The sequence below is a fragment of the Mesoplodon bidens genome, assembly GCF_964165515.1.
Source record: "Mesoplodon bidens genome assembly, chromosome: 1".
Classification (NCBI taxonomy): domain Eukaryota; kingdom Metazoa; phylum Chordata; class Mammalia; order Artiodactyla; family Ziphiidae; genus Mesoplodon; species Mesoplodon bidens.
In genome coordinates this window covers 32,661,252-32,676,088 of record NC_138176.1, presented here as the reverse complement: position 1 = coordinate 32,676,088, position 14,837 = coordinate 32,661,252, and the positions used below count along the sequence as shown (strand labels likewise).

The window sequence follows — 14,837 nt, the reverse complement described above, 5'->3', positions numbered from 1 at the left end:
AGCAAGAATAAAGTAGTTGTAAACTCTAGGCTGATAGTTCCATCTAGTCAATAAGTATTCTTTTCAAAATCTATCAATCTGAAATAAATAATACTACTGTATTTTGATTTTGCTAGAAGCAATGAGAAGGATCTAGAAAAATAGTTGTTTGGGAAGTACACAGGGTGGTTGGGGATTGGGTCTGAATTCTAGAAAGTCTTTGTTGCAAAAAACAAACCAATGAACCATTGGGAGGCTCCCATCATAGTGTAGAAGATGTGGCTGTGGTGTCATAATGTCCCCCCAAAACATACATATAGAAGAGTAACTTAGCCATCCAAGTGTCAAGTGACATCTTGACACTTTTAGTTAAAATTGTTTATAAAGCAATTACTCACCAAAATGGCAATCCTACTAATAACAAATATCTCCGTGTAAACAAAGTTCTCTATATAAAATTAGTTAATTTGGAAGAAGATTATATAAATCTTTGGCCAGAAAAGCACACCAGATCTGAAAGAACATGGTTAAGACACCAAGGAACAAAAGCTAGTAGCTGATGACAATTCCCACATTTTAATTCTTTAGGAACACATCTCTCTCTCTCTTATTAGGACTGAGGGCCCCTTGAGAGCAGGATGACATCTTAGTCATATTTTTATCACCAGCACCTAATTAAGGATCTGGCACTGGTGGCCCTGGATTAATGCCATGGGAGTGCAACAGAACCAAGGGCATGGATACTGTCAGGAAGGAGGGCAGGGACTCCACCAGGGTCATAGGGTCACCCCCTGCATGAAGCCTCAGGGACCAGGTGAGACTTTTGAGGACATAGCACCAACAGAGACTGCAGTTTCCTCAGGCCGATTGCACTAGACCCTGTGGGCAAGAGGGAGCTTCAGCAGGGGGACTGCTATGGCTCTGGGGTCTGTTCCATCCCACCTAAGTCCTTCCTGGGAGGACTTTGCCCACCTAGGAAGACAAAGCATCCAGCCCCAAACCAGACCTCATTTGGAGCTACTGACCGGTGAAGTTCCCTCCAATGACATAGGGGATGACCCCTCCTGGCCATATCCTCTCTGTCCTTGAGGTTGTAGCTCTTCGGACCCGGGGAGAGAAGGTCTCAGCTCCAGCATGCAAGGTCCCAGGGCTCTGTGGAAGCATAGCATTCTCCTTGCCATCTGCAAGAGAGTCATGATGCCGTTTACTTTGTGTGGACATATATTTACAGTTCTCTTGGGTATTTGTCAAAGAGTGGAATTGTTGGGGCCTACAGTAATTCTATGTTTAACCTTTTAGAGGACTATCAGACTGTTTTCCAAAGGAGCTGCATCATTTTACATTCCCACCAGCAAAGCATCAGGGTTCCAGTGTCTCCACATCCTCGTCAACACTTGTTATCATCAACCTTTTTGGTTATAGCCATCCTAATGGGTGTGAAGTGGGTGGCATCTCATTGTGGTTGTGATTTACATTTCCCTAATGACTAATGATGTTAAATGTCTCTTCGTGTGCTTATTAGTCATTCATATATCTTCTCTGGAGAAATGTCTATTCAAATCTTTTGTCCATTTCTTAATTGTGTTGTCTTTTTATTGTTGTGTTATAATTGTTCTTTATATATTCTGGATACCAGACCCTTATCAGATGTATGATCTGCAAATATTTTCTTCTATTCTATAGATTGTCTTTTCATTTTTATGATACTGTCCTTTGAAGCACAGAAGTTTTAAATTACAATGAAGTCCAATCTATGCATTTTTTCTTTTGTTGCTTTTTGTATCATATATAATAAATTACAGGCATACCTTGTTTAATTGTTCTTCACTTTATTGTGTGTTTTTTACAAATTGAAGGTTTGTGGCAACCCTGAATTGTCAGGTGATGGTTAACATTTTTTAGCAGTATTTTTAAATTAAGGTATGTACATTGTTTTTTCAGACATAATGCTTTTGCACACTTAATAAACTACAGTATATTGTAAACATAACTTTTATATGCAGTGGGAAACCAAAAAATTTGTGCAACTCACTTTATTGCCATATTCATTCTATTGCAGTAGTCTGAAACCGAACCTACAATATTTCTGAGGTGTACCTATACAGCTTAATCCAAACTCATAATGATTTATATCTATGTTTAGTTTTATAGTTTTAGCTCTTGTATTTAGCTCTTCAATCATTTTGAGTTAATTTTTGTATACGGTGTGAGGTTGGGGTCTAATTTCATTCTTTTGTATGCAATATCCAGTTCTACTAGCACCATTTGATGAAAAGACTAGTTTTTCCCTCATGGAATTGTCTTGGCACCTTTGTAACCAATCAATCGGCCATCCTTTTCTAGCTTCTTGAGTTGAATGTTTGGCACATTAATTTTCAATCTTTCTTACATTCTAATATTACCATTTTAACACTAAAATTTCTCTGAGTTCCTCTTTTCCTGCATCCCATCTTTTGACATGTACATTTCAATGTTAGACTTTGATATATTCTGTAAGTTCCATTTGGACTTTCTTCTTTGATCCTTGGATTATTTAGAGGTGTGATTTTTAATTTCTAAACATTTGTCTCTCTGTGTTATTGATGTCTAACATTGCTTTGTGTTCCAAGGACCTATTCTCCAAGGCACAGGTCAGCAAACTTTTTCTGTAAAAAGCCAGATAGTAAATATTTTATATTTGTGGTTAATATATTCTCTGTTGCAACTACCCAACTCTGCTATTATAGTGTGAAAGCAGCTGTAGACACTGTGTAAATGAATGGGTATGGCTGTGTTCCAATAACATTTTATTTGCAAAAACAGATGGCAGGCTGGATTTGGCCTTCTGGCCATGGATGGTGGCCCATGCTCCAAGGTATCAATTCTTTGGTGTTTTGAGCCTTGCTTTGTAGCCCACTACATGATAGTTTTTATAAATATTCCTTATAACCTTGAAATAATGTGCATCAGTTTCCAAAATTAATGGTTGAAGGGTGCTACATATGTTGTTCAAATATTCTATTTACAAATGTTTTTGGCTCCTAGTGTATCTGCTACCGAGAGAAGTGTTTTAAACAACCTTGAGAACTAAGTTTGTGAACTGTCATCTTCTCCTTTATTTTTAATTTTTCCTTCACATTGTTCAAGGCTATGTTAGTTAAATAAGACAAGTTAAGGGTTGTTAAATGTTCCAGCTAAATTGCTTCTTTCATCATTAAATACCCTCTTTATCTGTAATAATGTTCATCCACAATAAAGATTATTTTGACTGATATTAATATTGCTATGCCAGTTTTATTTTGATTAGGGTTTGCCTCATATAACTTTTCTGCATCTACATATTTTCAATCTTTTTGTGTAATTATGTTTTTTGTTTTAAATGAGTCATTCAATAGGTGTTATTCTGTGAGCAATACATTTCCCACAACAAACAATAAAACAAGTTTTGCAATGGTCATAATGTTGAGGTTCAATATTACTTTTTTACTGTGTATGAAATAGTTTTTATAAATTGAAAATTTTTTGAAATAATTTTAGATCCACATGAAGTTGCAAGAAATAATACTGAGAGATTTTGTATACCCTTTACTCTGTTTTCCCCAATAGAAATATTTTATGAAGCTATAGTACAGTATCACAACTGGGATATGGACATCTACTGATCTCATTAAGATTTCCCCACCATTATGTATACTTGTGTGTGTGTATCTAGTTCTACACAATTTTATCACGTGTATAGGTTTGTGTATCTACCACCACATTCAAGATACTGAATAGTTCCATCACCGTAAGGATCCCTCATATTGTCATTTTAAAATCACATCCACCTCCCTTCCCCTCCCTCCCAACCCATCTCTAAACTCTCAACCACTAATCTGTTCTCCATTGCAAAAATGTTTTCATTTGAAGAATATTATTTAAAAGGAATCCTACAGTATATAACCTTTGGGAATTGGCTTTTCTCACTCAGTGCAATTCCCTGGAGATTCATCCAAGTTGCTGCATGTATCAATAGTTTCTTTTTATTGTTGAGTAGTACACAGTTTGTTTAACCATTCACCTGTTGAAGGACATCTGGGTTGTTTTCAGCTCTTACAAACAAACCTGTTATGAATATTCATGAACAGGTGTCTTTGTGAAGATTTTTATTTCCCTGAGATAAATACCCAAGAGTGGAACTGCTGGGTCATATAGTAATAGGGTTTATTTCTGGGTTCTCTATTATGTTCCATTGATCAATGTGTTTATCCCTCTGGTAATATAACACTGTCTTATTACTGTAATTATATACAGTCAGTCCTCCATATCCCTGGGTTTAGCATTGGAGGTTCAAACAACTGTGGCTCAAAAGTACTTTTTTAATTCCAGAGAGTTCCAAAAAGCAAAACTTGAATTTGCCGTGCGCCAGCAAATATGTAGCATTTACAATGCATTAGGTATTAAAAGTAATCTGGAGATGATTTGAAGTATATGGGAGGATGTGCATAGTTTATATGTAAATACTATGCCATTTTATATAAGGTGCTGAAGCATCCACAGATTTTGGATTCCGTGAAGGGTCCTGGAGCCAATCCCCCAGGGATAATGAGGAAGGCCTGTAGTAAGCCTTAATATCAGGCAGAGAGATTACTCTCATTTTAGATTTCTTTTCCATTGTTTTAGCTATGTTTCCACATGCATTTTGTGTCTTTCCATGCAAATTTTAAAGTAAGTTTATCTATGTCTACAAAAAAAATGCTGAGATTTTAATGGGAATTACATTAAAACTACAGATCAATTTGGAGAGAACTGGCATCTTTACAATATTGAGTCTTCCTTCCAATCCATGGACATGGTATTTCTCTCCATTTATGTAGATCTTTATTTCTTTCACCTGCATTGTGTAATTTTCAATACACAAATATTATACATGTTTTTTAAAGTGTATAAGTATTTCATTTTTGTAGAGTGATTATAAATGGTATTGTGTTTTTAATTTTGGTTTCTGTAGTTTATTATTAGAAATATAAGCATTTTTTTTGTGTTTTGGTCTTGTATTCTGCCATCTTCTTAAACTCACTTATTAGTTCTACGAGTTGTTTGTTTGTGGTAGATTCCTTGAGATCTTCTACATAGACAAACATGTCATTTGGAAATCAAAACAGTTTTAATTATTCCTTTCCAATTTGTATGCCTTTAATTTTTTTTCTTGCCTTGTTACAGTGTCTACGACTTCTAGAACTATTTTGGTTTTGTTTGTTTGTTTTTTTAACATCTTTATTGGAGTACAATTGCTCTAAAATGGTGTGTTAGTTTCTGCTTTATAACAAAGTGAACCAGCCATACATATACATATATCCCCATACCTCCTCCCTCTTGTGTTTCCCCCCACCCTCCCTATCCCATCCCTCTAGGTGGTCACAAAGCACTGAGCTGATCTCCCTGTGCTATGTGGCAGCTTCCCATTAGCTATCGATTTTACATTTGGTAGTGTATATATGTCCATGCCACTCTCTCACTTCATCCCAGCTTACCCTTCCCCTTCCCTGTGACCTCAACTCCACTCTCTACGCCTGCATCTTTATTCCTGTCCTGTCCCTAGGTTCTTCAGAACCTTTTTTTTTTTTAGATTCCACATATATGTGTTAGCACATGGTATTTGTTTCTCTTTCTGACTTATTTCACTCTGTATGACAGACTCTAGGTCCATCCACCTCACTACAAATAAGTCAATTTCGTTTTATTTATGGCGGAGTAATATTTCATTGTATATATGTGCCACATCTTCTTTATCCATTCACCAGTCGATAGTCAACTTAGGTTGCTTCCATGTCCTGGCTATGATTAATAGTGCTGCAATGAACATTGTGGTACATGTCTTTTTGAATTATGGTTTTCTCAGGGTATGTGCCCAGTAGTGGGATTGCTGGGTCATATGGTAGTCCTATTTTGAGCTTTTTAAGGAACCTCCATACTGTTCTCCATAGTGGCTGTATCAATTTACATTCCCACCAACAGTGCAAGAGCATTCCCTTTTCTCCACACCCTCTACAGCATTTATTGTTTGTAGATTTTTTCATGATGGCCATTCTGACTGCTGTGAGGTGATACCTCATTGTAGTTTTGATTTGCATTTCTCTAATGACTAGTGATGTTGAGCATCCTTTCATGTGTTTGTTGGCAATCTGTATATCTTCTTTAGAAGAAATGTCTATTTAGGTCTTCTGCCCATTTTTGGATTGTGTTGTTGTTTTTTTGATATTGAGCTGCATGAGCTGCTTTTAAATTTTGGAGATTAATCCTTTGTCAGTTGCTTCATTTGCAAATATTTTCTCCCATTCTGAGGGTTGTCTTTTCGTCTTGTTCATGGTTTCCTTTGCTATGCAAAAGCTTTTAAGTTTGATTAGGTCCCATTTGTTTATTTTTGTTTTTATTTCCATTTCTCTAGGAGGTGGGTCAAAAAGGATCTTGCTGTGATTTATGTCAAAGAGTGTTCTTCCTATGTTTTCCCTTAAGAGTTTTATAGTGTCTGGCCTTACGTTTAGGCCTTACATTTAGGTCTTTAATCAATTTTGAGTTTATTTTTGTGCTTGGTGTTAGGGAGTGTTCCAATTTCATTCTTTTAGATGTAGCTGTCCAGTTTTCCCAGCACCATTTATTGAAGAGTCTGTCTTTTCTCCATTGTATATTCTTGCCTCCTTTATCAAAAATAAGGTGACCATATGTGCGTGGGTTTATCTCTGGGCTTTCTATCCTGTTCCATTGATCTATATTGCTGTTTTTGTGCCAGTACCATACTCTCTTGATTACTGTAGCTTTGTAGTATAGTCTGAAGTCAGGGAGCCTGATTCCTCCAGCTCCATTCTTCTTTCTCAAGATTGCTTTGGCTATTCGGAGTCTTTGTTTTTCATACAAATTGTGAAATTTTTTGTTCTAGTTCTGTGAAAAATGCCAGTGGTAGTTTGATACGGATTGCATTGAATCTATACATTGCTTTCGGTAATATAGTCATTTTCACAATGTTGATTCTTCCAATCCAAGAACATGGTATATCTCTCCATCTATTTGTAACATCTTTAATTTCTTTCATCAGTGTCTTATAATTTTCTGCATACAGGTCTTTTGTCTCCTTAGGTAGGTTTATTCCTAGATATTTTGTTCTTTTTGTTGCAATGGTAAATCAAGTGTTCTATTAATTTCACTTTCAGATTTTTCATCATTAGTGTACAGGAATGCAAGAGAGTTCTGTGCATTAATTTTGTATCCTGCTACTTTACCAAATTCATTGATTAGCTCTAGTAGTTTTCTGGTAGCATCTTTAGGGTTCTCTATGTATAGTAGCATGTCACCTGCAAACAGTGACAACTTTACTTCTTCTTTTCTGATTTGGATTTCTTTTTCTTCTCTGATTGCTGTGGCTAAAACTTCCAAAACTATATTGAAAAATAGTGGTGAGAATGGGCAACCTTGTCTTGTTACTGATCTTAGTGGAAATGGTTTCAGTTTTTCACCATTGAGGACGATGTTGGCTGTGGGTTTGTCAAACATGGCCTTTATTATGTTGAGGTAAGTTCCCTCTATGCCTACTTTCTGGAGAGTTTTTATCATAAATGGTATTGAACTTTGTCAAAAGCTTTCTCTGCATCTGTTGAGATGATCATATGGTTTTTCTCCTTCAATTTATTAATATGGTGTATCACATTGATTTATTTGCATATAGTGAAGAATTCTTGCATTCCTGGGATAAACCCCACTTGATCATGCTGTATGATCCTTTTAATGTGCTGTCTGATTCTCTTTGCTAGTATTTTGTTGAGGATTTTTGCATCTATGTTCACCAGTGATACTGGCCTGTAGTTTTCTTTCTTTGTGACATCTTTGTCTGGTTTTGGTATCAGGGTGAGGGTGGCCTGGTAGAATGAGTTTGGGAGTGTTCCTCCTCTGCTATATTTTGGAAGAGTTTGGGAAGGATAGGTGTTAGCTCTTCTCTAAATGTTTGATAGAATTCGCCTGTGAAGCCATCTGGTCCTGGGCTTTTGTTTGTTAGAAGATGTTTAATCACAGTTTCAATTTCAGTGCTTGTGATTGGTCTGTTCATATTTCCTATTTCTTCCTGGTTCAGTCTCGGAAGGTTGTGCATTTCTAAGAATTTGTCCATTTCTTCCAGGTTGTCCACTTTATTTGCATGGAGTTGCTTGTAGTAATCTCTCATCATCCTTTGTATTTCTGCAGTGTCAGTTGTTACTTCTCCTTTTTCATTTCTAATTCTATTGATTTGAGTCTTCTCCCTTTTTTTCTTGATGAGTCTGGCTAGTGGTTTATCAATGTTGTTTATCTTCTCAAAGAACCAGCTTTTAGTTTTATTGATCTTTGCTATTGTTTCCTTCATTTCTTTTTCATTTATTTCTGATCTGATCTTTATGATTTCTTTTCTTCTGCTACCTTTGGGGGTTGTTTGGTTCTTTTTTCTCTAATTCCTTTAGGTGTAAGGTTAGGTTGTTTATTTGAGATGTTTCTTGTTTCTTAAGGTAGGATTGTATTGTTATAAACTTCCCTCTTAGAACTGATTTTTCTACATCCCATGGGTTTTGGGTCATCGTGTTTTCATTGTCAATTGTTTCTAGGTATTTTTTGATTGCCTCTTTGATTTCTTCAGTGATCTCTTGGTTATTAAGTAGTGTATTGTTTAGCCTCCATGTGTTTGTATTTTTTACACATTTTTTCCTGTAATTGATATCTAGTCTCATAGCATTGTGGTCGGAAAAGATACTTGATATGATTTCAATTTTCTTAAATTTACCAAGGCTTGATTTGTGACCCAAGATACAATCTATCCTGGAGAATGTTCCATGAACACTTGAGAAGAAAGTGTATTCTGTTGTTTTTGGATGGAATGTCCTATAAATATCAGTTAAGTCTATCTTGTATAATGTAGTATTTAAAGCTTGTGCTTCCTTATTTATTTTCATTTTGGATGATCTGTCCATTGGTGAATGTAGGGTGTTAAAGTCCCCTACCATGATTGTGTTACTGTTGATTTCCCCTTTTATGGCTGTTAGTATTTGCCTTATGTATTGAGGTGCTTCTATGTTGGGTGCATAAATATTTACAATTGTTCTATCTTCTTCTTGGATTGATTCCTTGATCATTATGTAGTGTCCTTCTTTAACTCTTGTAATAGTCTTTGTTTTAAAGTCTATTTTGTCTGATATGAGAATTGCTACTCCAGCTTCCTTTTGATTTCCATTTGCATGTGATATCTTTTTCCATCCCCTCACTTTCAGTCAGTATGTGTCCCTAGGTCTGAAGTGGGGCTCTTGTAGACAGCATATATACGGGTCTTGTTTTTGTATCCATTCAGCCAGTCTATGTCTTTTGGTTGGAGCATTTAATCCATTTACATTTAAGGTAATTATCGATACGTATGTTCCTATTGCCATTTTTTTAATTGTTTTGGGTTTGTTATTGTAGGTCTTTTCTTTCTCTTGTGTTTTCTGCCTAGAGAAGTTCCTTTAGCATTTGTTGTAAAGCTGGTTTGGTGGTGCTGAATTCTCTTAGCTTTTGCTTGTCTGTAAAGGTTTTAAATTCTCCGTCGGATCTGAATGAGATCCTTGATGGGTAGAGTAATCTTGGTTGTAGGTTCTTCCCTTTCACCACTTTAAACATGTCCTGCTCCTCCCTTCTGGCTTTCAGAGTTTCTGCTGAAAGATCAGCTGTTAACCTTATGGGGATTCCCTTCTATGTTACTTGTTGTTTTTACCTTGCTGCTTTTAATATTTTTTCTTTGTATTTAATTTTTGATAGTTTGATTAATATGTGTCTTGGCCTGTTTCTCCTTGGATTTATCCTGTATGAGACTCTCTGGGCTTCCTGGACTTGATTGACTATTTCCTTTCCCATATTAGGGAAGTTTTCAACTATAATCTCTTCAAATATTTTCACAATCCCTTTCTTTTTCTCTTCTTCTTCTGGGACCCCTATAATTCGAATGTTGGTATGTTTAACATTGTCCCAGATGTCTCTGAGACTGTCCTCAATCTTTTCATTCTTTTTTCTTTATTCTGCTCTGCGGTAGTTATTTCCACTATATTATCTTCCAGGTCACTTATCCGTTCTTCTGTCTCAGTTATTCTGCTATTTATTCCTTCTAGAGAATTTTTAGTTTCATTTATTGTGTTGTTCATTATTGTTTGTTTGCTCTTTAGTTCTTCTAGGTCCTTGTTAAACGTTTCTTGTATTTTCTCCATTCTATTTCCATGATTTTGGATCATCTTTACTATCATTATTCTGAATTCTTTTTCAGGTAGACTGACTATTTTCCTCTGCATTTGTTAGGTCTGGTGGGTTTTTACCTTGCTCCTTCATCTGCTGTGTGTTTCTCTGTCTTCTCATTTTGCTTAACTTACTGTGTTTGAGGTCTCCTTTTCGCAGGCTGCCAGTTCGTAGTTCCCGTTGTTTTTAGTGTCTGCCCCCAGTGGCTAAGGTTGGTTCAGTGGGTTGTGTAGGCTTTGTAGCGGAGGGGACTAGTACCTGTGTTCTGGTGGATGAGGCTGGATCTTCTGTTTCTGGTGGGCAGGTCCACGTCTGGTGGTGTGTTTTTGGGTGTCTGTGACCTTATTATGATTTTAGGCAGCCTCTCTGCTAATGGGTGGGGTCATGTTCCTGTCTTGTTAGTTGTTTGGCATAGGGTGTCCAGCAATGTAGCTTGCTGGTCGTTGAGTGGAGCTGGGTCTTGGCATTGAGATGGAGATCTCTGGGAGATTTTTGCCATTTGATATTACATGGAGCTGGGAGGTTTCTGGTGGACCAATGTCCTGAACTTGGCTCTCCCACCTAAAATGCACAGCCCTGTTCCTGGCTCGAGCACCAAGAGCCTGTCATCTATATGGCTCAGAATAAAAGGGAGAAAGAAAGAAAGAAAAAGATAAAGTTATTAAAATAAAAAATAATTATTAAAAAAATTTTAAAAGTAATTTAAAAAAAGAAAGAAAGAAGAGAGCAAGGAAACCAAAAAGCAAATCAACCAATGATAACAAGAGCTAAAAAATATACTAAAAAAAAGAAAAAAGAAACAAAACAGACAGACAGAACCCTAGGACAAATGGTAATAGCAAAGCTATACAGACAAAATCACACACAGAAGCATACAGATACACAGTCACAAAAAGAGAAAAAGGGGAAATATATATATATCGTTGCTCCCAAAGTCCACCTCCTCAGTTTGGGATGATTCGTTGTCTATTCTGGTATTCCACAGATGCAGGGTACATCAAGTTGCTTGTGGAGGTTTAATCCGCTGCTCCTGAGGCTGCTGGATGAGATTTCCCTTTCTCTTCTTTGTTCGCACAGCTCCTGGGGTTCAGCTTTGGATTTGGCCCTGCCTCTGCGTGTAGGTAGCCTGAGGGCATCTGTTCTTTGCTCAAACAGGACGGGGTTAAAGGAGCAGCTGATTCGGGGGCTCTGGCTCACTCAGGCCGGGGGGAGGGAGGGGTACAGAGCTCGGGGCGAGCCTGCAGTGGCAGAGGCCAGCGTGACGTTGCACCAGCCTGAGGCACGCCATGCGTTCTCCCGGGGAAGTTGTCCCTAGATCACGGGACCCTGGCAGTGGCGGGCTGCATAGGCTCCCAGGAGGGGAGGTGTGGATAGTGACCTGTGCTCGCTCAAAGGCTTCTTGGTGGCTCCAGCAGCAGCCTTAGAGTCTCATGCCCGTCTCTGGGGTCTGCTCTGATAGCCGTGGCTCATGCCGTCTCTGGAGCTCCTTTAAGCTGCACTCTTAATCCCCTCTCCTAGTGCACCAGGAAACAAAGAGGCAAGAAGTAGTCTCTTGCCTCTTTGGCAGGTCCAGACTTTTTCCTGGACTCCCTCTTGGCTAGCCGTGGTGCACTAGCCCCACTCAGACTGTGTTCACGCAGCCAACCCCAGTCCTCTCCCTGGGATCAGAAATACATCTACATGTGGAACAACTCCTACAGAACACCTACTGAATGCTGGCAGAAGACCTCAGACCTCCCAAAAGGCCATAAACTCCCCATGTACCTGGGTAGGGCAAAAGAGAAAAGAAAAAACAGAGACAAAAGAACAGGGATGGGACCTCCAAAGCCTGAGCCTCAGCTCCCAGCCCCTGCCCGCCCCAGCAGGTGAGCAGACAAGCCTCTCGGGCTGGTGAGTGCTGGTCCGCACCAATCCTCTGTGTGGGAATCTCTCCGCTTTGCCCTCCACACCCCTGTTGCTGCACTCTCCTCCGTGGCTCCAGAGCTTCCCCTCTCCACCACCCGCAGTCTCCACCCGCAAAGGGGCTTCCTCGTGTGTGGAAACATTTCCTCCTTCACAGCTCCCTCCCACTGGTGCAGGTCCCATCCCTATTCTTTTGTCTCTGTTTATTCTTTTTTCTTTTGCCCTACCCAGTTACGTGGGGAGTTTATTGCCTTTTGGGAGGTCTGAGGTCTTATGCCAGTGTTCAGTAGGTGTTCTATAGGAGTTGTTCCACATGTAGATGTATTTCTGATGTATCTGTGGGGAGGAAGGTGATCTCCACGTCTTACTCTTCTGCCATCTTGAAGCTCCTCCCCCTCAGATCTATTTTCTATTTCAATAATTCTCTCTTCTGTTGTGTTCAATATACTATTTATCCCATTCCAGTTTCAATAAATACAGTTATCATTACCAAAAGCCCTATTTAGTGGCTTCTAAATTGATCTGTTCTTTTTTTCACCCACAATAGTTTCAAATTCTCCCATTGGCTCTTTAGTCATTTTATGCATACCTATTTAATCTCCCACAGATTGTTCTATTATTTCTGCATCTTGGGGTACTAATTCTCCAAGTTATTGTCTCTGTTGATTATCCTTCATGGATTAACTTTTTGTGTTTCTAATGTTTTTAGTTAAAGTTCATTTTGTGGGGGAAGGTTATTCCTTTCTGCAAGAGTTTCATATGCCCTCAGCAATGAGTGTGACCCTGATTTTCATTTTTTCAGGGCTCTTGGGATTCTATGGGTCCTAGATCAATTTTTATGTTAATTTCTAAGTTTATAGTTTCCATACATAGGAAATGAAATTTGAGAACTTATACCTGTCTGAGAAACAGGCTTTGGGATTCAGTTTCTCATAGAAGATATTTTTTTACCCCCACTTAGAACCTAGGAAAGATAGCAAGATTTCTTGACACTTCTTTCAGCCACTGGACAGTTTTTCTAGTCTTTTCTTTTCTTTCTTTCTTTCTTTCTTTTTCTTTCTTTCTTTCTTTCTTTCTTTTTCTTTCCCTCTCTCTCTCTCTCTTTTTCTTTCTTTCTTTTTTAATGATGAGGAAGCCCTTTGAAGGAGTTCATTTTATGCAAGATCTCAGTCTCCACTTCCTGTCTCACATGGGACCAAGGCCACAAATCCTGAACCTATATAGCTGTTACCTGGGCATAAAGAAAACACTAGCCCTCAGTACCCCAAATCCTGGCCCAGTCTCAGTGCCCTCTGCACAGTTTTGCCACATCTGAAGCTTAGTTCCATGGGTTTATGTTCCCTGTTCTTTTCTGATAATGACAATTTCCCTATCTTTTCTTTGAGCTTAAATCTGTATTTTTAATTTGGAGTAAGAGGAAGGTTATATTTTTTTCCAGTAGTTCTACGTTTGTAAAAGGGGTCCCTGCCAGTTCAGTTGCCAGAACAAGAAAGTTGGTATATAACACATTTTTAAGCCTGAACATAATTGTTTTACTGCTAGAATTTCTAGATCAGAAGTCACACACTTGCAGCTCTTGGGATAAACCCAACCCACAGATGTGTTTTGTTTGGCCTGGATGCTTTTGGCCTACACTTTGGGTTTTTGTTTTGTTTTGTTTAAAAACAAAGTTGGCTTCTCATTTGAGAAGCCAACTTTTAAAAATCAAGGAATTTCACATAAAAATCCAGATTTTCTAGTTTTTCTTTAAAAATGGAAAGATCTGGCAACAGTGGGCCCATCTTCCATCATTTACAACCCATAGCAGTTAAGTAGCACCTGTTCTCTACAGTCAGGGCACACGTTTTCCTGGTTGCTAGAATCTATCTCCCACTTCACAGGGTCCCATCCAGGCATTTCACCCATTGACATTACCTGCTTGGCCTCTACAGATATTCTAACTTGCTCTCCCAGCCCAGGACTACAGATTGCATCCAGATTTCAAATGTGAGCTGCCCCAGTAGACTGGAAGCCCCATGGGGGCAGGGACTGTGGTTGGCTCATTCACCACTCTATTCACACCCAGCACAGCATCTGGCTGGTGGTAAGCATTCGGTGCTCTTGGATTTTGAATTAATTTGTTAAAGAATGGATGAGTTATTCTAAAAATAAACAACCCAACAGTCTAAACAATTCTGCGGCAGAAACCTCTCCAAAATGTTGGCAGCCCTGAAGTCCTTAATGTTTAAATCCTTAGAATCCTGTCTTAACTAATCACAGGCAGTGATGTAGCAAGTGGAAGTTTGTTATTTCCCATACGGTTTTCAACAAGTCTCTTAATTTTCCTCCGCCGCCAACTCTCCTTTGGAGAACGGGAAAAAATATCAGTACTTCTCTATCTGAGGGACTAACACTAAGAAATCCAATGTTTCTCAGAGAAGCTGTGCTATATATACATGTGACCCAGTAATGTTAGGGCCTGGTGCAGCTGAGTCAGCATGGGAAAATCTTAAGTGCACCTGGAAAGAGACTGGGGTGTAATTTCCAGAGATGGGTTATTGAATGACAGCTTCCCCCTCGGTCCAGTGAGAAATTTAATTTGCTGAGGACTCAACACAGGAAGCATTTGCCGATTAAAAACATGTCTAAACAGATGTTCTGCTTAGCCTGGAAGAAGGATCTTAATGCAACTGTCATTATTGGATTTTCTTGGATTACTACTATCTGGAATTGGAGTCCAAATAGAA

General features: G+C 38.5%; 1 protein-coding gene across 2 annotated transcripts in view; it reads right to left on the bottom strand.

Annotated features, from left to right (window-relative positions):
- The window catches only part of TLL2 (tolloid like 2), a gene marked incomplete at its 3' end in the record, with an annotated part of 140,217 nt that overhangs the window by 56,169 nt on the left and 69,211 nt on the right, over positions 1 to 14,837 (bottom strand). The window contains exon 4 of one of the 2 annotated variants that reach the window (XM_081232006.1): positions 1,001 to 1,160. In XM_081232006.1, the coding sequence (XP_081088132.1) occupies positions 1,001 to 1,160 (160 nt within the window). The remainder of the gene's footprint in view (positions 1 to 1,000; positions 1,161 to 14,837) is intronic. The other variant, XM_081232005.1, reaches the window with a different exon arrangement.